At 30.0% G+C, this 23,202-nt stretch overlaps 1 protein-coding gene and 1 long non-coding RNA gene across 2 annotated transcripts; one reads left to right on the top strand and one right to left on the bottom strand.

The window, feature by feature from the left end:
* Nucleotides 1-119: 119 nt before the first annotated feature.
* LOC25487573 (protein THYLAKOID FORMATION1, chloroplastic) lies at nucleotides 120-3,426 on the bottom strand. Its single transcript, XM_013609549.3, has 5 exons — nucleotides 3,054-3,426; nucleotides 2,018-2,285; nucleotides 1,324-1,540; nucleotides 963-1,078; nucleotides 120-553 (listed from the first exon to the last, which is right to left on the bottom strand). Exons 1-5 carry the CDS (start codon nucleotides 3,250-3,252, stop codon nucleotides 490-492), a joined length of 864 nt encoding a protein of 287 aa, XP_013465003.1. The 5' UTR covers nucleotides 3,253-3,426; the 3' UTR covers nucleotides 120-489.
* An 8,707-nt stretch (nucleotides 3,427-12,133) lies between these two features.
* LOC120578254 (uncharacterized) lies at nucleotides 12,134-13,422 on the top strand. Its single transcript, XR_005644204.1, has 2 exons — nucleotides 12,134-12,839; nucleotides 13,101-13,422. It is a non-coding gene; the product is annotated as an uncharacterized lncRNA (long non-coding RNA).
* Nucleotides 13,423-23,202: the final 9,780 nt, after the last annotated feature.

Raw genomic sequence — 23,202 nt, forward strand, 5'->3', positions numbered from 1 at the left:
GATCTTAATATGCACATTGTCGCATGGCTGAATGAAGACCTGATACATAAGGCCGTGTAATAAAGGAATAGATGACCATACAACTTTATAATAGAAGGAGAAAAATGAAAGTGTTGGTATAAACCAATAACTGATGATAGTAAATTCTAACCATGAAATTGATGTCGAAGTGAACGCACTCACCGAAATATAAAGTTATTTACTCAGAATGTATGCCTTTAGGCTTTCTTGTTTTTAGAACTGCGAAAATAAATTTGTGACTGCAAGGTAAAACTAGAAAATACATGCAAATTGTGTGAAAAGGGTGAACAAATTGTGGTTTTAGAAGAACAAATACCACAATGTAAACCAAGTACAGTATGAGAAATCATGCTGATTCTTGCTTATCCAACTCAGTGGATTAAGAAAAGGTGTGTCAAGGATTAGAAATCTTCACATGGAGATCGTTTTTGAAGAACTTAGCTACAGAACAGACAGTAGTTTCCCCACTCAATTTGTAATGGCCCCATTAGCCTTCTGTGGCTCCACCCTTTCTTCTCTTTTCTTCTTCTCCCTGGGGAAAAAAAACATATATATGAATCTAAATCTTGCTGAGAAGAACCATCAAGCTGTAATTGTAAATCTGTCTCATCTATTAGACTTTAACTTGTGAATGGCATACTCAGATTTATAGAGTAGATGGAATATCAGATTGTGTCATAGCTCAGAAGTAAAATAGTCTGATTCTCACAAATTCAACGGTTATGTTACAAGCTTGAAACAAGTTCTCAGTTTGTTATAAACAAGTTTTGCAATACCATGTTTTCTGAAAATCAATTATGATGATCTCTACCGTAAAACCAAACACACACTTAGCAAAGTTATAACAGTAGTAACTACAGCGTAGTTATATCAAATTAAAATGAAAAGCCGTAATGACAGAGAGGAGAACAACTGAAGGGCATTGAAAGTTTGATGTCTACCTGTCAATAAATTCCCTTTGCAGCTCTTTTGCTTGAACCAGCTTGGAAAGCAGCATACGGTACACATCCAAGTCCCGATCAACGCTTCTTTTGTCGATGTTCAAAGCCGCACAAAGCTGTTATATTGACACCAAAGATTAACTATCATAAATCCTACAAACATTCATAAAGATGCATGTAATAGACACGTCTATAGTATCACTTCAAACTACTTTATTGGAACTTCTAGAGGTTGTTAAAATAAGAACTAGACCTTATAGGCTCAACTTCAATAATTCTATAATAGAAAACTATAATAAAACATTTATTTGAATAATTCCAATTATAAATCATGCATGATGCCCTGAATGAATTGGGCTACCTTGTCTAAAATTGTTGGTTCTGTTGCATTTGCCAACTCAAGAAGGCGAAAAAGACCTACTGCAAAGAAACGACTATAACTGAATTCACCCTTTTCTCCTGCTCTTTTTGCAATATCCTTTAAAACCCCTTCAACTTCTCCTTCTCTGGATGAAAACTCAACCAGTGAAATTGAGTTTTGAGCCTTAGCCCAATCTTCCAACTTCTTTGCATCTATTCTGTAGAGGGTAACATAAAACATCATTTGATGCTGCTTTCATTTATGATGAAAGATTTTCCTTCAGATAAATTTTCTTGTTATGTAACTAGTACTAAGCAAAAACATATACAAATTACAAAGTAAAGTCAATAGTTTTCTATTCTTTCCGGTTGGGAATAATATGATGCTAATTAGATTTTGGCAAACAAACTCTGGATTGTGTACGGTGTGACTGCATGCAGCAGTCAACCACATCAGGGCTGTTGCGGTCTTGATCAGATGGTCTAGAAGTGGCTGATTGCGTGGAATCAAGGGTTGTGACTGCACACAACCCAAACCTCTGCTGGACATAGTCTTCAGTTGCTTACTTACAGCCGTTATTAATTATTATTACTATTATTATTTTTTCAATTATTGAGTCAAAGATTTAGATCAAGAACAACAAAGAGAAAAATAAAGAACAATATAGCAAAGGGAAATTAGTCGATCATGAAACCTGTATTGTTCTGGATCTTCCTTCAATGCATTAATATAAGCTTTGAAGATGGTATCACGCTCCTCTTCACTAGAATACCCTTCCATGAGTTTATCATAGACAGTGACAAAACCAAGAGCAAATACAGAATCATATTGGTATGATGTCTTGTATCTCATTAAATGATGTTGAACAATGAGCTCCTGCAGCACATTGTTATAGATACTCGGGATTGGTCGTTTATATGCCTTTAGGAAATTTAGCTTTGTCTCAGAAACACTAGGAACATCTGCAGTAGATGATAACCCATGACCAACTAACAATAATAAGGTTCATTGTCTTCTTTTATTTATTTAGTCTTCCATTTTTTGCAGTAGGTGTTAGAAACATAAACAAACTTAATATAAAAAAAAATTCTCCATGTCCTACACTCATGCCTATGTTTTGCAAACTCTATGATGGACTATTTTGGTAGGTGGTCTACCGTGGACTGAAACTTGAAAATCGTTGGACATTTCAATGATGGTTGAAACTGTCTTTCGAAAATAGAAGGTCTCAATCCACCTTGTCAATCAGACGGTGACTTGATCAATCTCACTTCAACAAAAATAAGGGATATGCGTGGTTCAAAACTCAACTCATATCCGTTTTTCCATGCTTTGGTCAAATTGACACTGATCAAGTCACTGTCTCAATTGTAAGGACAAGAAGGACCGAGAGCTTCTACTTCAGAGGGACGTCGTCGATTGCCATTAGAGTTTTGAGCAGTTTATAAAGACTGGTCCATGGTGAACCACCTATCAATGTGATCCACAATAGAACTCACCACTAAAATAACCAAAAGATATTCCAAACAGGATCCCTAAAAGATTACAGTACATAAGATCTAACAAGCTTAATGCCTAATCATGCATGCAACTAACAAGTATTATATCTAGTGTAACTTAACTAACTATTGTAACTAATTATTGTAACTAACAATTATATCTAATTAACATGAAAAAATCACCTCCCTTTTCTAAAATTGATTTGGAACCAAATTAACAAAAGCACAAACCTGTGACAGAAGACATGCATTGAATAACCATTTTAGAAGCAGAATTGCCAACTCTAACACCAACACAATGGTACGAGGAATCTGTCCGAATTCCAAACATATCAGAACTTGAAGCAAGGAAACGAGTAGAAGACAAAGTGGATTTTCTCTGTGAGCATTGAGAAGTTGCTGAGAATGACAAAGAAGTTAGTGCAGCCATAACTAGAAACTGAAAGTACAAGTAAAGAGAAAAGGTAGATGCAATATTAGACTCAGAAAATATCCTTCATGAAAAGGAAGGACAAAATTCAGAGAAGGAACTGCATTGCTTTCAAAATATTTGTGTTGGAAACAAAGTATAAGGAAGAAAAAAAGGACAAAAAAGCTTATCCACACTGTGAAGTCGAAAAAAGGAAACCCAAACCTTTTTGTTGTCGATATTGTAAGGAGTCGCTGACATAATGACACGTAGAGATTTGACATTCAAAATGATTTTCTAATTTTTCTTTTTTTACTCAAGGCTGGTTTTTTTTATTTTATTTTTAATGAGAAAAAGTGTTAAATAAAAAAAGTCTTGTTAACGAGTGTCCTGTAACACTTTTAAAGATCCCAAATTTAGAAAATATTCTTTAAAAAAGTCAAATATTACAAATTTTAATGCATTGGTTTTATAAAAACTTACTATTAATGATTCTTAAAGAGTGTCCCAGAAGCATCCGTTAACCTTTTCCATAAAAAAAAATTAAACAAGGCAAGCATCATCTTCTAATTAAAGTAGTAGAAAAACATTAAAGAAAATATAATTAAAATCTAAAGAAGAGTATATGTGACTCGTTAAGAAGTCGACACATAATCTTGCGATGTACATGATAAACATATGTTCTCCATCCATTGAGGTGGAGAAGAGAGACCACCTCTTAAAAGAGAGGTTGGACAAATGCATTAAGAGATGGGTTAGATGTAACTGATTAACAACAACTAGAGAGTCCATTTTAAAAATGATATTTTTGATATTCAAATGACTCTTATAACTATTCAATGTGAAATGTCCAGAGTTCTACCCTTATAACATAGGAGTATCCAAATTTATTGTAAAGATCAAGATTGAACTTACCATGAGAATTTCTAATTAGACCATCAACATTAATCTTGTGTATGAAACCTCAATGCTATGTCTCATGGAGTGAGATTGAGAATCCACATTAACGTTGGAAGAGTTGAATATTAATCACATTAATGAAATTAGCTTTGTTTGTAATCGGCGGAGTAGTTGAATACAAATCACATATTTCCTATTAAACACCATAGTATTTCTATATTATCAATATTAAAAATTGTGATGTTTCAATCAAGTCATTGATACAACCCAAGACCACATACTTACTCAAAACATCTTTGGAGATAAGATCATTCCATAATATTTTCTCCTTTTCAAAGTGTCTTAGAACATGCATAATAGTTTCAGGATAGTCGCCACATCTAGGACATAAACTATTTCTAATGATACCTTTATGATATATTTTATTTCATCATTAATTAGAATTTTATCATTAGCTATTTTTCATTAATAAAAAAAATAAAAAAATAAAAAGCTTTGTACTTGTTCGGATCTGGCCAAGACCTAATGTGTTGGAAAATGTCATGATTTGTTAGGAAAGAGGATGCTCACTATGCATTATACAATAAGCAGACTTAAGAGAGCAATTTCCATATGTAGTAAGATTTCAGTAAGTAAAGTCTGATTTTCCATTAGACGAAGGCTTAAATAATGTAATCTTCTCGCAAGTATCTTGAAGTAGAAGTTGATTGGGATCTTCCCAGCTCCATGACCATCCATAGTGTAATACAAGACATAAAAATCCATTTGACAAAGTTGAACACTTGCATGGAAGAGATACAACAAGGGTCACGATCCCAAATTCAAGTATCTTTCCAAAAGAGGACATGATTACCATTTTGAATACACTAAATACCTTTCCATGTTCTCAAGATATGAGATGAATTTTCCTATGATCAGTTGTCGAATACGAAATGAAATCTCTACAAATATTGTTAGCGACTATACAATCTGAAGTTGGGACTCTAGTTGATTGGATCACATACTCAGGAATGATAGGTAAGGAAGATTGAGCAAGAGTAATCTCATTCCAGCAAAAGAGAGGGAATTCGCTTTCCAACCTCATAATTTCCTTCTCATTTTGTCAAGAATAAACTCTTAACCAGATTTAGAATCCTTTTAATGAAGCATTGGAGCACCTAGATATAATCCAAGATCCTTTTGATAATTTGAATTTTGAATTTCCAAATCTCTACTTAGATAACTAGCAAGATCTACAGAGATATTATTAGAGAAAAGCACTTGAGATTTTTGAAAGTTCAATTTTTGACCTGATTTTCTAGTTCCACGGTAAAACACCATAAAAATATGGGAAATGGCACAAGTTTAGAAGCTAAACATATAAACCTTTTCTTAGAAATTGTGCATTCAATATATTAAAAGTTTGAAATTTTATATTTTCAATACAAAAGTTACTTTTTAATTCCATTTTTAGTTTCTTAACTTGTGCCCTTAGGACACAAGTTAACATGATCCTAAAAATATTAGTAGTGTGTTTTAAAAAAAAAATAGGGAGTCAAAAGAGTATCAATATCAAATGTTGAATTCTTCTAACGCCTCGTATCCAATTAATCTAAAGTTGTTATTTCTAATTATAAGTAAAATTGATTTTTTAGGTTCATTCAATTAATGATGTATATAGTTCATATGGACTACATGCATCATTAATTAAATGAACCTAAAAAGTCAATTTTACTTATAATGAAAAACAGATGGAATACGAAAAATTATTGATGTACATCCTCCGGTCATTAATATAATCAAAAGTTTAATTTTTTCTAGTTCTAAAATTTTTAAATGAAATAAAAAATGGTTTCGAACTATGTTAAAAAAAAAAAAAAAAAACAGGAACATCAAAAGGATTCTTAAAAGGTTCAAAACAATAAATGAACTGAGTGAAAGCAAAAAAACTTCAACAATCAGTAAGAATAATTCAAAGATTGAGGTGATTGAGGAATCACCCGTTAAAATGAAATCTATTAATTGGACAAATTCTTCATTCACAGAAAAAAGGATAAAAGATCTTAATGTTAAAACAAAGACAATCATAAAACAAATAAAAACAATGACAGAAGAAAAAAAAAAGAGGGGATTCTAACTTCAGAGATCAATTTGAATTCAAACAAAACTACTTATGATGCTAAAAGATTAAAATTAAAAAAAAAATATTTTGCAAATCTTACAAAGAAGATTTGTTCGATTAATACGTAAATCCTATTCTTTTTTCAAAATTTTCATAGAAGGGGTATACATATCCTTTTATGTATTAGTAGTATTGCTAGGATCCATCGACAACGTTTTCTTGATTTTCTTGAATCAACAGACAAAATAACAAATGTAAAAAAATCCATTTACTAAAAAAAAAATGGAAAAAAGAATTGAAAATCAAAGTATAATTCCATTTATATTAGTGACTGGAAATGACCCATTTAAACAAAATAAATGATCTATTTAAACATTTCACATATATTATGAAAAACATATAAACAAAGTGACCTAATAGTACTTTTAATACATCATCTTGATCAAATGGTGGTGAACTCACTCTTATCATAAATGTAAAATCTCAAGATATTGGCCTGACAGTGATGAAATTAAGAAGGGTGTATTAGATTGAGATTTCAAGAGATTTTAGAAGATTTTTTGATTATAGAAAAGTCATGTGGTATTCAATCAAAACTTTTATAAAATATAAATAAATTTTGTGGTATTCAATTAAGACAATCATGATTTTTTTTCAATGCAATGAAATCCGTTGGTATTCAATTAGGATTTCTCACAACTTATAAAATGTCCTTAGGTATTCAAAAATTGATAGATTTTGATGGATTCTTTTATGGAATAGAATTTGTGAGACTTTTAATTAAAAATGTGAACAAAATGCTCATTCAACAATCTCACACAAATTTGTGAGACTCACAATTTTCTTTTCCTTGCTGTCCAACGAGATTCATTTTTCCAACTAGTTCCAGATATTGTGAATTCATTTACCTTACATGTCTTGCTTTTATCTATGCCATCATACTTCTTCTTTCTCTCTGATAACCACTGTGCCTGTTTTTGCATTACTTGTAAATTGTCATCAGAGGTTATATATCTTGGTTGTGTGGTAGAAGAACCAATGTGAAGCTTTTATGTCTTGTTATATGTGTATACTAGGGCCATTTATAAAGAGATATGCAAGGAAAATGAATGATGGAATATTGCATAGGGTTTAGTATAAAAAGTCATCTAATTTGTTTTATATTTTTCATCTTTTGACGTTAATTTATTGCAGTTTCAAAGTGCACAGAAAATATTTTATAAAATCATGGTGTAATATTTTATAAAATCTTTTGACGTTTATTGCAGTTTCAAAGTGCACAGAAAATATTTCATCTTTTGAATATCATGGTGTAATACACAGTGTTGGAAAAAATAAAAACCATCTCATATGCATTTAGAAAAAAACACAATTGGTTTGTTGATATAAATCCTTTGAAATTCTGATAGTCTTTTAAAGTCTTATAAAATCTTAGGATATAAATTCCTTGAAATCCAAATTACAACATAGTCTTTTAAAATCCACTAGACTTTTTCATGAAAAATTGTCTTTTAAAATCCTAATTCAATACCCCCTCTTAATATTAATTAGATGACATAATCGAAAGATAAAAAAAAAAAAAAGTTTAATACATCCGTTGGTCCCTTAACTTAATTCTTTTTCTCAGTATGGTTCCCTAACTAAAAAACGTCTCAAATTGGTCCCTTATGTCTTCTTCCGTTACCATTTTTTTTTGTATTTCGATTTTTTTCTAAAATTTAAAAAATCAGAAAATAACTATAATTTTTTTTAAAATTAGAAAAAAAATCAGATTTTTTCGAAATTAAAAAATCTGGAATTTAATTTTCAAAATTTAAAAATATAATTAGATTTTTTTTAAAAAAAATTATTTTTTAAAAATCTGGATACAAATTTAGAAAAAAATCATTTTTTTTCCGAAAATTTTATTCCATAATTTTTATAAAATCTTTTTCGAACTTAATGTATTTCGAAATTTTTATAAAATAATTCAGATTTTTCTTTCAAAATTAAAAAGTTGGTTTTTTATACAAAAAAAAATTGGTAATAAAAAACATTTCCAGAATTTTTTTTCTTTTTTTTACAATTTTTTTATTTTTAAATTTATATTATTTTTTGGATTTTTAAAAATTAAATTTCAGATATTTTAATAATAAAATCTGATGTGGCCAATCAAATAAAATGAAAAAAAAGTCATGTCAGCGCCACATAAGCGAATCTGCTGAGTTAGATGGGGGAAGGGGGTTTTCAGGAAAAAAAATACGAGGACGGAAACCAAACCGAAAATTTATAGGGGCAAAAACCGAAAATGACCTATATTACAGTGATGGAAAATACTATTAAACGTATAAACAATATTGATTCACCCAGCACAAGTCGTGCAAAAGGTAAACCAACCAAGAATATTTACAAAATCAAGGTGCCAAAATAATGAAAGCACCAACAAAACAGGCTAAAAATTTACACGTGGACACTCATACAAAGGAGAGGATGTTTCCACCAATCATGATAACTATAGCTAAATGTCGCCTATTTTGATTTCAACCACAAGAAAGAGTTCAATTTAACCTTTTCAATTAGAATAGAAGAATTAGAAGTCGTATTTTGGAAGATACGGTTATTCCTTTTCTTCCAAAGAACCTAAACAGAAGCAAACCAAATTATTCTTAGGAAGGAATGAGTGAATCTAGGCAAACCCGCCATATTAGTAAACTGAAGGAAATGATGTCGAATGTCACCTGAGAAAACCTTAGAAATACCCAACCAGTGCCACACATGAGACCAAAGAGAGCTGAATATGGCGCATCCTAAAAACAAATGTGTTACCGATTCCGAGTCCCCGCATACTGACACACACGCCGTATTATTAAGCTGAAGGACACGCCGCCGCACCAAATTGTCTTTAGTAGGAAGTCAGTTTCGAAGTAGGCGCCACACAAATAGAGACACCTTTGAAAGAATATGCTTATGTCAGACGTCGTCAACAAGAATTCTATCCACTAGCTCACTGGTATTTAGTAAGAAAGCGATTTGCTCCCCCCACACAGAATAACAGAAAATAATATATAGAAATTAAAAATATAAGAATATGGTGAAAACTTATTCGTAATTAAATAAAAACAGATTTTTGACAAGGAAAAAACTAACAATTGATATACCAACATATTTTTTAGGGCTTACCAATTATACACATTTGTCATTTGAAAAAAAACAAATATAAAATGTTGAATATGACAACTTTTAAAAATAGATTTATACTTGATTTGTCCTCGTAAACTTAGCTCAGTTGGTATAAACAATGCATAATATATGCGAAGTTCGGGGTAAACCCCTACCACACAAAAAAAAAAAAAAAACAATTTTTAGAAAAATGTTGCAAGTTAAATTACACTGTCATGGTTTGGAATGGTCATCCTTCAAAAAAAAAAAAAAAAGGTTTGGAATGGTCAGTGTATCGGAGTGAGTATTTTGTAGGTAGCTAGCTGGCATGGTTTGGAATGGATAAGAGCAAACTTTCATTACATTGGAGTGATCTTCTTCACAGGCATATAATATCAACACTCACCAGCGTGTTGGACCACGTGCTTCAAGGACTGCATCAAATTCTGAATCCAACACTAAGGACAAGTAATTATCTTTTATGGAATGCAATAGGGCTTTTTTCCCTGCAAATATATATCATTTGAATTTTCGTCTATAAAGTTACTAATTCTTCCATTTTGCCATTGTAAATATTAATTATTTGAAAAATGGTCCTAATTACATCTGATTAGTAATTTCATGAAAGAAAATTCAAATGACATATATTTGCAGGGACGAAAATTTTATTTAAGCCAACCATCTCACTCAATCATCACTTGCCACATGGGTACCACGTTGCTAATGACAGCCCACCTCAGCAAAAAAACCTAATTAAGATCAAAAGTCAAATGATTAAATTTTGCAGTGGCAAATTGGAAGGATTAGTAATTTCAGAGACGAAAAATCAAATGACATATATTTGCAGGGACGAAATACTTATTTTAGCCTTACGGAAATACTAACCAGTATCCTAAGGGCACTAGTTAATAAGATTAATATAGAAATTATACATTGAAAATTGGTGAAAAGTGAAATGTTAAACTTTATGAAAGTCAAAAATTGTTGTTTTAAAGGAAAATTTTCTATTTTTGATATCCTTAACCAATGTCCTTCCTAAGGACATTGGTTAGCAAAGCTCTTATCTTTATCACTTAAGTATCCCGTATTCTTGTCGAATCTCGTTAACAAGTGTCATAAGACATTATTCAAACACATATAAAAATCATAAATATACAATTTCAAATGTAAAAATTATTCAATCCGTCTCTTAACAAATGAGTCTTTTGTAAAATATAAAAAATATAACATCTGGTATACATCATTTTTACATCTATTGTGCATATTTTTATTTTTAGGGGATACTCCCTCCGTCCCAAATTGTATGTCGCTTTGGAAAAAAATTTGTCCTAAATTATATGTCGCTTTACAATACCAATGAAATATTAATGTTATTTTTCCTATTATATCCTTAACTATTAATTACTTCATCTTCTTTCAATTATTTCATTTATCTTTTCCATACCATTTATTAAGGATAATTTTGTAAAACAACTCATAATTTCTCTTCCCCACACAATATTAATTATATTTCTTAATACGTGTGAAATGATCAAAACGTCATACAATTTGGGACGGAGGGAGTATTATATTTTTATTTTTTTATGTCCCTTCTGTTACATATCATTGAAAGTGCAAAGTTCAACCATTTTTCTTTTGGTAAATGTGAAAATTTTAATTATGCAAGCATAATACTTACTGTTAATCACAATTACAATTATTATATTTGTATATTTCATATTCTTAACATTCATTCAACAAATGACTTTCTCTTTATTTATATCTTTGTATCACTTCATCATCAGTTTATCATATTTTCTCAAAAAATTTTTTTTATCAATTTATCACATATATTACATTATTCTCTCTTATTTCTTTTTTCTTTCAAGATGTATTCATCCAATGAGATGTCCATGAAACATTTTTTTTTTAATATTATACACATTATTTTATGACTTGTGTCTAAACTATATGATCTGAAGGGTTATTTATTAAAAAAAAAAACTATAAGATTTAAACAAAGTAGTTGAATTTAAATAATTAGTAAGCTTTAGTTAATGATTAATTATTTGAAAGAACTCAAATTTAAATGTTAGCAGACATGTTTTTTAGTCTGAGTTTAATTTCTTTTTAAGAAAACAAACTTGTCCTCCAAAATTGATACCGATGATAATTAAACTTGAATCTTAAAGGAACACACTTTGAAGTTTTAAGTCAACATCGCTAATCCAACTCAAGTGAGTTTAGTCTAAATTTATTTATCTTTGATTCTTATTCTAGATTTCCCGACTCCATAAGGTCTAACCCTTTTTATTCACCAAAGAACAAACTATAAGATTTAAACAAAGTGTAATTTAATTCAAGTGATTAATGAACTTCGGCTAAAGACTAAGTATCCAAGAGAACTAAAGTTTAAATCTTAGCATAAACAATTTCAGTCTGAATTTACTTATCATTTGGTCGTATTTCAAATCTATAGGCCCCATATCCCTCATGGAATATGAAGGTTAAGATCTATAAAGCATGGATACAGACTCGGACACGACACTGACACGCCGACACAGATAATAATTTGAAAAAATGATATATTTGAGTGTAATCATAGGTATCGTGTTGGTGTCGGACACCGACGAGTGTCTGACACGGAAACAAACCTAATCCGAAGAGTATTCATGTTTCATAGGTTGATTAAGATAACAAAACAAAAATAAAAAAACTTATCTAAAGGTTAAGATTAAAAAATTAGCTGTATCATTTCTATTTCTGTATATAATACAAGGCAATGCCTCATTTTATGCTTGAGTAGTTGAGATCTCTCTCTCTTTTATATTCTTTTAGAACAAGTTGTTTTCTTTAATCTTTCTTGTCCCAAATCTAATCTATATATCTAGCACTCTTTCCAAAAAGTTTAAGAGTGAACTAACATAATTGTTTGAAATTGGAAAAGATTTAAAGAGATTTATACGAGCTAAGATATTCTCCAAGTTGTTCCAAACATGGAGGAGGCAATCAAAGATGGATCACAAAGAAAAAACTTTATTAGTTCTCACAAAGGCTCCTCAAGAGTACAACACTTTCCCTCTAAATCAAAGAACCATGTGTTTCATCAAGCTGGTGCAAATGTTGATGCTGTTGATAGATTTAAAAAAGCAGAAGAATCTCTTAGAACTGTGATGTACTTGAGTTGCTGGGGTCCTAACTAAAGGTTAATTAAATTATCATATATATAGCTAATGTTTTAGTAGTGATTTTTGAAAATATATGTAGTAGCTGAATGTTCATAAATTAGCTTTGTAAATATCAAGTAAATGTTCCTATTATGTGAGTGTTAGAGTGTTTATATTTATGCTTATATTATTTGATAGTTGTTTATGAAAATTTACAGACTGGGATTGAATTAAGTTATGCCTGAATTGGATTTATCATGATGATTTGTGACATGGGGAATATGTAGTTGTCTATTGTAAAGTAAAAGAGATAGTGAGATCAGGTGCGTAGACTAGTTGCTTGATATTTACTTCCATCTGTCCCTTAATAAGTGGCACAGTTGATCTAATTACGCATATTAATGTGTAATTTTGAGTTTAAATATCTTGAATAATATATTGGAAAAAATTATGAAAATTTGATATTTTGAAAATACTCATCGAGACGAATCTAATGACATCTTATATGATATTATTTATCTTTGTATATTAGTAAAAAAATATGATCAAAGTAACTTAGATCAAAATTGCGCATTTTCAAACAGGTCATTTATTTATTGTGGGATGGAGGAAGTAATATTTATGTTGAGAATTTCAAACACATCTTTATCCAAAATAGCAATTAATGATGATTCATGAGGTGATTTGAAAGTAATGTCGACAGACAATAATTGGAAAACACTCAAACCAGTACAGTACTAGCGGTAATAGTATATAATAATTGTTGTCATTTGATAAAGAGTTCGTTCATATTTAATATTCCCTTCGTCTCAAATTGTATGTTAGAAAAAAAAATTTGTCCTAAATTATATGTCGTTTTACAATACCAATGAAATATTTATGTTACTTTTCCTATTATATCCTTAACTATTAATTACTCTCTTTTCTTTCAATTATTTCATTTATCTTTTTCATACCATTTATTAGGAATAATTTTGTAAAACAACTCATAATTTCTCTTACAATTTAGGATAATTTTGTAAAACAACTCATAATTTCTCAATATTAATTTTGAGAAACAACTCATAATTTTGAGAAACAAGCTCAAGATAATTTTGTAAAACAACTCATAATTTCTCTCATAATTTTTCAATATTAATTACATTTCTTAATACGTGTGAAATTATCAAAACGTCTTACAATTTAGGACGGAGGGAGTAATAACACGAGTTCAACTTTAAGTTGTTCTATTTGTTTATGCGGTGCATTAAACGTAGACGCATGTTTTGACCAAAGCTACTAATCTTGAGCTTCACCAAAATCACGGTAGTTGAACATTGAAAAGTGATATTTGTGCTTCCACCACCAAACCAAATAGCCACAAAGTAAAATTCTTGTTGATTGATAGTTTGAAAATATATATGACATCCCTTTTGTGTCTGCTTTTGTGAGTCATTGGATATTCAATTCGTCTAAAAAGAATAATTGAAAAAAATATATGATTATTCTCTTACTATTTTTTTTCCTTTAAAATTGAGAACAGTACAAACCTCAAACCATTTAATATCTACATCAAACATGTTCAACCCTTAAGTCTAACCAATTTTATGAGATTTTTAATCGTTTGGTCTACGATTCGATCCTTGATTTGTACTATCAAAAAGGTAAATTCTATGGTACGTCTAAAAATTTGAATGTACCGGTACACCAAATCATTAAATTAACAATTAAATGAGTTTTTTTTTTAAGAAAAAGAATTATTTTCTATCATTGACAATCATAATAATCAAATCTTATTTACCAAAAGTTTCGACAAAATAAAATTTACTTTTTTTGAATTTTTATTACTTATAATAAAGAATATTGATTATTTTTTATGAAAAAATGTTAAATATTTAATATGATTCTTATAAACAATGAAATGATGTTTTTTCTTATGAAATAATGTTTTATAAAACATAAATATTGACAAATAGTTTTTTATTTCATAAATTATCGTTAATTTATAATTTTATGGTGCAAGAGTACCGGTACACTTTAATTTTGAAGTGTACCGTAGAAGTTACCATATAAAAAACATGTATATATGTTTAAAGATAACAATAACAATCTTTTAAATGAATCTTAATTGACTCGAGAGATATGTATTGAAAATATGGGCCAATCATTATTGAGGTCTGATACCGTTTTCTTTGTGATTATGAGCTTGGACTACAAAAAACAGATAATTATTAGAAAATTACTCTTGTCATTTATGAAATGGCACATTCACTATATCAGAAGCAGTTAACTGCCGTTCGACATTTTTTAGCGGTAGTTAAATGTGGGTGTGGTATTGAGAATGTAGAGATGCATATGTATGTAGCAATTGTCGTATTAAAACTTTCATTTTCATCATCAGTATATAGTAGACAATGAATGATATTATGATAGTTTAACGGTTCTGCCAAGTGCCAAGTATTCCATCTTGTCATTTCTTAACATGTCTCTGTCAAGCACCTTAATTTCTTCTAAGGCTGAGCCACCTCTTCAAAATTGGAAACTTTATCAATGATTTATGAACATTTTCTGATTTTCAGTTTTGTAAACGAGGAATAGAGTTATGTACATAAAGAAATATTCACCCGATATGAATTATTATAAAATACTCCCTCCGGTCCTATTTATAAGAGAATTTTGGGTCAACAAAAGTTGATGTATCTAGTTAAAAATTCAGTCCAAATACATTCACTTTTGTTGACCTAAATTTCTCTTATAAATAGGACCGGAGGTAGTATTGAGTAAAAACCTATTTTAGTCCCTCGCAATTTCTTCACGGCCTAATTCAGTCTCCGACAAAAATAAAATTTAAATTGATCCCTGATATTTTCATATTATGAACAAATTAGTCCCTGATTTATCATAATAGAGTGATTAATTTATCTCCGATAAAAAAATATCAGGGATCAATTTAGGTTTTATTTTTGTCGAAGACTAAATTGGACTGTCAGAAAATTATGAGAGAGCAAAATGAGTCTTCACTCTAATATGTTACTATCAGCTCAATACTCTAAAAGAGTTCTAATCAAGAGTACTCTAGTTTCTCTTTTTCATTTTATGAGGAAAAAAATCCAAAATTTAAACTTAAAAATTATTGATTGTGATTGTGAATGTAAACAAGGGCTTTAACATCACGTTGGATCATCACATCGTACTAAGAAACGCTTGCATAAATGATATTAGATATTTTATCTTCATCTAAAATCTTGAAGCATTGAGTTTACGATTGATTTCATATGTTGTTCAATCTAAACTCTTTTATCTAATGTAAGATTTAACTCACATTTTACACAGCGGTATGTATTAAGACTAGACAAATTCCACAAGAATCTGAATTCTATTCCCACCACCAATACATATAAATCTTGTGAGTTGATAAAATGTATGTACAAATGTTAGCGGTCTCTAAGCCATGAAACTTTGCTCCGGCTCTAACACACTGCCGGGGATCAACTTATTTAAATTTTGTTTATAGAAAAAAGTTATAATCATTAATTTCCTAACAGTTATTATTAACCAAAAAAGGACAAACTGCATGTACATTAAAAAAGAAAAATGTCTAAAAAAAAAAAGGAAAATGATGATCTTTCATGGCTAGCTAGCTAGCTTAAATCATGAATTTTTCTTAATTTCTGCTATCACTCTCATAATATTGGAAGAGTACGTATGTGTGTGTGAAGAGCTGTTTTTTGTGTATGGAAATATAATTCTATTTAAACAAGGTAAAAACAAGTATGATTCATAGGATCAAAATTAAGTGGCTTTTAAGTTAATTATGGTTAAAGTAAACAATTCATGTATGGATAAACTTGTCGTTTCACCAACCTTATAGTTTGTGTGTAAAAACACACATATACACAGAATTTAGATGATAAGAATGTGATTATTTAAATTTTAAATAAGATGAAAATCATCGTGATTACCATATTTGGATTGGATTAAAATGGATGGATATCAATCAAGATAAAAAATGCGCCAAAACATTTTTTTAGTATAACCTGCCTAAAAAACATTTGTTCATTATAGATAGATAAAATGCATTTTAACATTCACCATAAACTATTTATTAGTTTAAGTACATTAATGTACTTAACAAACACCCCTGTACTCAAAAAAAGGACCCTTGAATGAGAATTAGTATAATTTTACTATAAGTTCAATTATTTTGGTCAAAACTCCATTTTAATTTCAACAATGCTATTTTTTTTATCCATATCGAATATCATCTCAATACCTATGTAAATCTAAATGTTTTTAATTGAACTAAGGTTAGATAAGTTGTTTGTCCCTTCCCTACAAAAAAAAAGTTGTTTGTCCCTCTAAATATGATAATTTTAAGTTTTAGTCCTTCTAAGAATTTTCTTCACTTTTTAGTCCCTTTAAATTTTCTGTTTTCAATTTTAGTTCTTTTTTTTTTACAAAAGGATTTTTTCGATGACATATCATGGTAAGGCCATAAAATATTATTAGTTTAATAATTTAAATATTTGATCTTAAATTTAATTTGACGTCATAGATAAAGCAATAAAGATTAAAGATGAAATAGTTAAATTATTAAACTAATAGTATTTTAAAGTCTTATCATTAATATGTCATGAAAAAAGTTAGGAACTTAAAATTAAAGAAATTTTTTAGAAGGACTAAAATTAAAATTTGATATTTTTAAAGGGGCTAATTGGTAAATAAGTGTTTTTTAGGATTGAACTCTAAAGTCTAACTTAGGAGTTTATAACAACATTCACATAGACCACATTGGATATCATCATCCATAAAAAGTGGAAATTACTCTTTACACTTCAGAAAATGTTCTCCCACACCTCAAAATGATCAAAAAACTTCCAACAACTTTTAACTGATATTCGTTCCTAAGCTGAATGTTAAGGAGCGAACGACAATTAACTGTAATTAAATATCATTTTGAGGTATGAGAGAGCAAAATGAGATGAGCAACATTCTAAAAAGTGCATGAAAACAGGAGAAGCCCAAGACCATAAGAAACATATTTGGTTGTTATTTAACTTTTCTCTTTTTAAATAGAAAACAAAATAGTTTTTTTTTTGTCAAGTAATCTAAGGGTTCAAACACCGGCTCCTCATATAATAATGCATGTTTCTGCCAACTGAGATATACTCACGGGGACAAACAAAATAGTGTTTATTAGTATATAATGTATACGATTTTTTTATAAGTCTCTTTAGTTAAAATGATTGGTTATATTTGAATTCACTGTAATGGATCAATGAACATTTTTTTTTTAAAGGAAATCAATAAAGATAGTTAATCATGTTAACCTTCGCCTTAAATATGTTAAAGTCTCCAAATATTATCAAAATTACATTTTGAGGAATTTTATCATCTCCTCGTATATCTAAATTCCCTAAACATCTCTAATTTCATAATGATGATTTCATCACTTAAAGTTGAGTGAATAAGCAAATACAACAGTCACTCACTTTGATTCCACTCCTTATCATACAATAAAGGACAATTTGATATAGTACAACAAGTGTATATGGGATAGCCAAATACGAAGTACTTGTTTTCAATCCTTTTCCTTCAATTCTAAACTAACACGAGACATGTCCCTCTTGGATTTATGCCCCCACCCCATCATCATTTATATGTTGATTAAATAAAAAGAGTTCTGTTAACGAGTGTCTTCGGGACATTCTTTAAACATTCTAAATTTAATAACTATTCTTTCAAAAAATCAACTATTACAATTTTCAATGCATTTAATACATAATTTTTTATTAAAAATTTACTATTTAAAATGTTTAAAGAATGCTTCAGAGACACTCTTTAACATTTCCCATAAACAAATGGTATCACTCCCAAAACTACGGGTCCAAAATTGCTATATTATGGGCTTATTGCAAAACCACGTGTATATCTAAGCATATATAGTCCAAACCACTTGTATTCTAATAAATTAATAATACCAAAACCGCACAAGGTAAAAACAAAAGCCTCACATATATAAGCACCACTTGTCATAATAAACCTTCAATTCAAGTTTCAACTATTGTTATCAAAATACAGTGAAATTCTAGTTATTTTCAATGTGTGCAACAAGAGGAGCTTTGGTAGTAGCAACAAGTGTTGGATTGGTGGAGACATTGAAGGATCAAGGGTATTGCAAATTGAATAACAAAATCATGAGATCAATGGCACAGCATGTGGAGAATCAAATGAGATCCTTGTCTCAAGCTAATATGTGTCCTAATTCTTCTTCAACAATTTCAAAAAAGCACAGTGATGAGAATAAGAAGAAAGCTGAGGAGTCTCTTAGAACTGTTATGTTCTTGAGCATATGGGGTCCCAATTGTTAGAACAATACATGAAAAGAAAATTGGCATAATGCAAAACTGCAGAAAAATATGGTGTCACTGAAATATATCCAGCCATGTATTTCTGTATAAAACTTTTGAGCTGAGTGCTCTTAAGTTAAAAGAGCACTATTGAGGTTGGTGCGTGCACGTGTATTTCGATCGATTAGATTAGACGCGGGTTTTGTAAATTTGCTATCAATAAAAACTTGCTAGCTTATTCCATGAAAATATTTGTGATGTGAATTTTCTTTCCAAAATTTCCTCCAATTTTCAATTTGAGTGAGAATATAAAACTATTCACGTTAGAGGGAATTCATTTTTTTTTTTTTACTAAATGATGTTAATTCCAACTTCTCTCTAGGTTTTCTTTCTCTTTCAATCATCGAGGAAGGGTGGTTTTAGGTCATTTTTGACCTAGAATCACCCCTCTGCATTTTGTTTCCCCTTTCTTTCGATTTAAATAAGTGATTTTCACATAGATCAAGTGTTTTCTTGTGTTTTTATCTTCGTGATTTCGTTGTCTGAGTGCGGCGTTGTGTTGTTCGTCTTCCTGTACGGCATTGTTTGATTTTGCATCTTGTTGCAGTGTTCATTTGATTCATATTGAAAAATCAGCTTCAGTCAATCACATCACAAATTCAATGAATGATTTGGACGTCAGCGTTGCAGATCCGGAAGAAAGAATATTCCGGTGATTTAGATTTTATCATATTATTTGTAGGCATTTTGCTGTTATATGCTATTAACTTGGGTGTTGTGAGTTTGTTCGCAGATTCATCTTTTACGATTTTAGGGATGTTGATTCTGATGTATTCTATCAATTTGAATGAATGAATATCGTTTTGTTTTTGTCAAAAAAAAACATTTCATTCATAATTAAGTGGTTAATTCATGTTAATGTTAGTACAAGAGAGCATTAATGAAGAAAAATCTTTTTGTTAATTGATTTATGAGGCAAGGGATTATCAAAACATGATCATATTAAATGCTAACCAGAAGCTCATGCAAACACAAATAATGTGCAAGTGACATTCATATCTCTTATTCTTAAAAGTTAACCTGAACGCAAAATTTTACCCTAGATTTAATTTAATTTTTTCGCATGACTTTACTATATTAATCCTAGATTTAATTTATGCAAAATGTTATCTCTTATTTCTAAATCTAAACCCGTGACGCAATATTAGCCCTAGATTTAACCTAATTTTTTCGCGTGACTTTACTATATTAACCCTAGATTTAACTTATGTAAAATGTCATCTCTAATATTAGCCTAATTTTTCCATCTCTTATTTCTAAATGTTAACCCGTGACGCAATATTAACCCTAGATTTAACCTAATTTTTTCGCGTGACTTTACTATATTAACCCTAGATTTAATTTATGCAAAATGTCGTCTCTAATTTTAGCCTAATTTTTTCCTCTCTTATTTCTAAATGTTAACTAGTGACGCAATATTAACCCTAGATTTAACCTAATTTTTTTCGCGTGACTTTACTATAAATGTTAACCCGTCTTGATATACTTAACCTATTATGTTACGTTACGGTATCAAGGACGATGTCATGGAAAATTATGTTATGGTACAATACCAACGTCTATGCTTCTTAATATTATGAAATACTATATGACAATCATGACATTTATCTAAACTATTTTGTTACCTACTACCGTCAAATATTACCTTCCATATGATCCGTGTGTTAGCACGGGTCGATGGTCTAGTATAATTATATTGTATTTCCTTTATATTTCCTAGGGGTTTGTTTCCTTTAAGTTATCAGCTAGTGTATGCTTCACGTTTGATTTGAACAAAGTTTCTCAACTAACTATAATGAATTTTTTTTCTTCATATATACTGAGATTTTAACTCTTATGATAAAGCTAGAACTATAATAATTTGTTTTATCTAAGTGAAGAATTAAAAATGGGGAACTAATCATTTTAGGTGAAAATTTTCCGCAATTGAATATGAGTTGTTCATTTATCTATACGCATACGGTCTTAGTCATCAAGAGGAAATTGGATAAGGAAGATTTCAACTAAACATTTATGAAAATTGGACTATTCACTTTACATTCTAAGCGAGGGTTGTTAATCCAAAATCTACTAAATTGTAATCAGAGTCATGCACAATAATTTAGATTTCCTACACCATTGTTTAAGGATAGCAAATCTTGATTCCACTCATATAATATATTTATTTTGTCATAGAACTGTTAAATCATAGTTAATTAAAGGAAGTTAATTACAAGGAAGTTAATTAACCTTATTGGAATTGCTTAAAAAAAATACTTCTACTACTTATTCCATTTGTAACGTTATTTTTTTATATGATATCATGTTCATATTTTATTATGATTCCATTGAGTACTTAATGACATCACCGGTTATTACTTAAAAGTTTATATCTATCTTCCAATTTATCATCCACACCAAATTTCAGCTGCATGCACCAAATTAAACATCTTCACCTGCTAGTTTTCATGGTTTTGGCTTTTTGTCTCATATTACAAACCGTGGTTCCGTTCCGTACAGTACTAAACGATTCTATAATGTAAACAATGCGTGTGCGTTGAGGATAATCACGATATGAAGCACTAAAATAACACAAATTTTTGCTTACACGAGCAATGAGTAATGGCAAAATGCAAGTTGCGTGGTCCTACAATTACAAGGACTCATATATAACCCACAAAACCATGTGCCTTATTCTTTCAACTAACAATACTAGATCACCCCCACAGCCTCTGGTTTTCCTCCTAAATTATCTAAACTAAAATGTTTCTATCAGAGGGAGTATGATAAGGATGTGTTCTTGATTTGATCTAATGGTTAAAAACTAACTTTCCCATGATGGGAAAAATTAGCCTTTCCCATGCTAAACTTCACCTTAGTTTATGTGTCTGTTTCTTTTGACTTTTCAGCAACAAGAAGCAATTCTACAAACCTCAAAAGTGGAAATTGAGTTTTCAATATTGTTTGGTTTGGCTTTTCATAATTGCTTCTATCCTCCAAAAGTAATTCACCTTAAAGCTACAATTCCTAACTTTTGGCTTTCCTTGAATCAATTCTACATTAAATTTTATATCTTGATTATTACAACATATTATTTTCATTTATTGCCCTGTATCAATTCTCATATTTTTGCTTTGTAATTTATTTGATGAACCAAATTTAATCGGAAAACTTAACGAATCAAATTAGCTTCCAAAAAATGTTTATGATAATGAGTTACCAAAGTTGTTGATGAATTGGATAGGCTAATCCTGAAATTTCAAAATGGTCAAGTAAGTGATTCTCAAGTGAATGCGTTTCTTAGCAAAGTTGAAGAAATTGAAAGTAACATTGATGGTTCAACACAACACAAGTAAAAAGCTTAAAAAATAAAGAAAGCAAAAGGGGCACAAAACGTAAAAAAGGCTGGGTAGAGAGCAGACATACCAATAAGCAGAAAAAAGGTGGTTCAAGTGCTTCACAAATTAAATTATCAAAATATTGAATTTCAATATTAATTTTAGTGAAATAAAGAAGTTCACATTTATGTGTTTATACGCAGAACCAAGATCAGAGGAGGGTAAATGGCCAACTCCCAAAAAAAGGAAAACAGGTGACTTAAGGGATTCTCAAAGACAAGTGCAACATGAGGGACCTAGCACAAGTGTGCCTGTAGGGATCAATGATGTCACTAGTTTTACTAACTTACTGATGGTAAGTTTCAATAACTACATAAGTGTCACTTTCAACAAAGTCAAATATTGTGTTTTTTAAATAACTTTGTCTTCTAAATTATAGGATAACCTTGATGAGGACAACACAACATTGATCAATCACTAAAGATGTGAAGAAAATCCTAGTTGATACAAGTTATTTTGGATGTTTATTGGATATGTTGTTTTGGCACAAATGCAGTATTACTTTAGTTGATAAAAGTTATTTTGGATATGTTAATTTGGTACAAATTCAGGATCAGTTTAGTTGATACAAGTGTAAACACAAAGTACACTCATTAGTGTTGTGAATGCAGGGTGTTATGCTTTTTGGATATTTTAATTTTGTACAAATTCAGGATTAGTGTAAACACAAAGTACACTGCATTTTGGCTCTTTGGTTGCATTTTTTTTTTGCTGTTTTGGTTGCACAGTTTATTTTCTGGTATTTGGTTGCATTTTTCTAGTTTTTCCAGGCTATTTTGGTTGCATTTTTCTGGCTGCATTTTGGCTACATTTTGGTTGCATTTTGGATGCAATCCGATGTTTTTATAGATGCAATATAACATACTGCTTGGCTGCATTTTTTCTGCAATATCATCACCACTATTGTAGCCTGAACAATT

The sequence above is a fragment of the Medicago truncatula genome, chromosome 2 (genome assembly GCF_003473485.1).
Source record: "Medicago truncatula cultivar Jemalong A17 chromosome 2, MtrunA17r5.0-ANR, whole genome shotgun sequence".
NCBI classification, from domain to species: Eukaryota; Viridiplantae; Streptophyta; class Magnoliopsida; order Fabales; family Fabaceae; genus Medicago; species Medicago truncatula.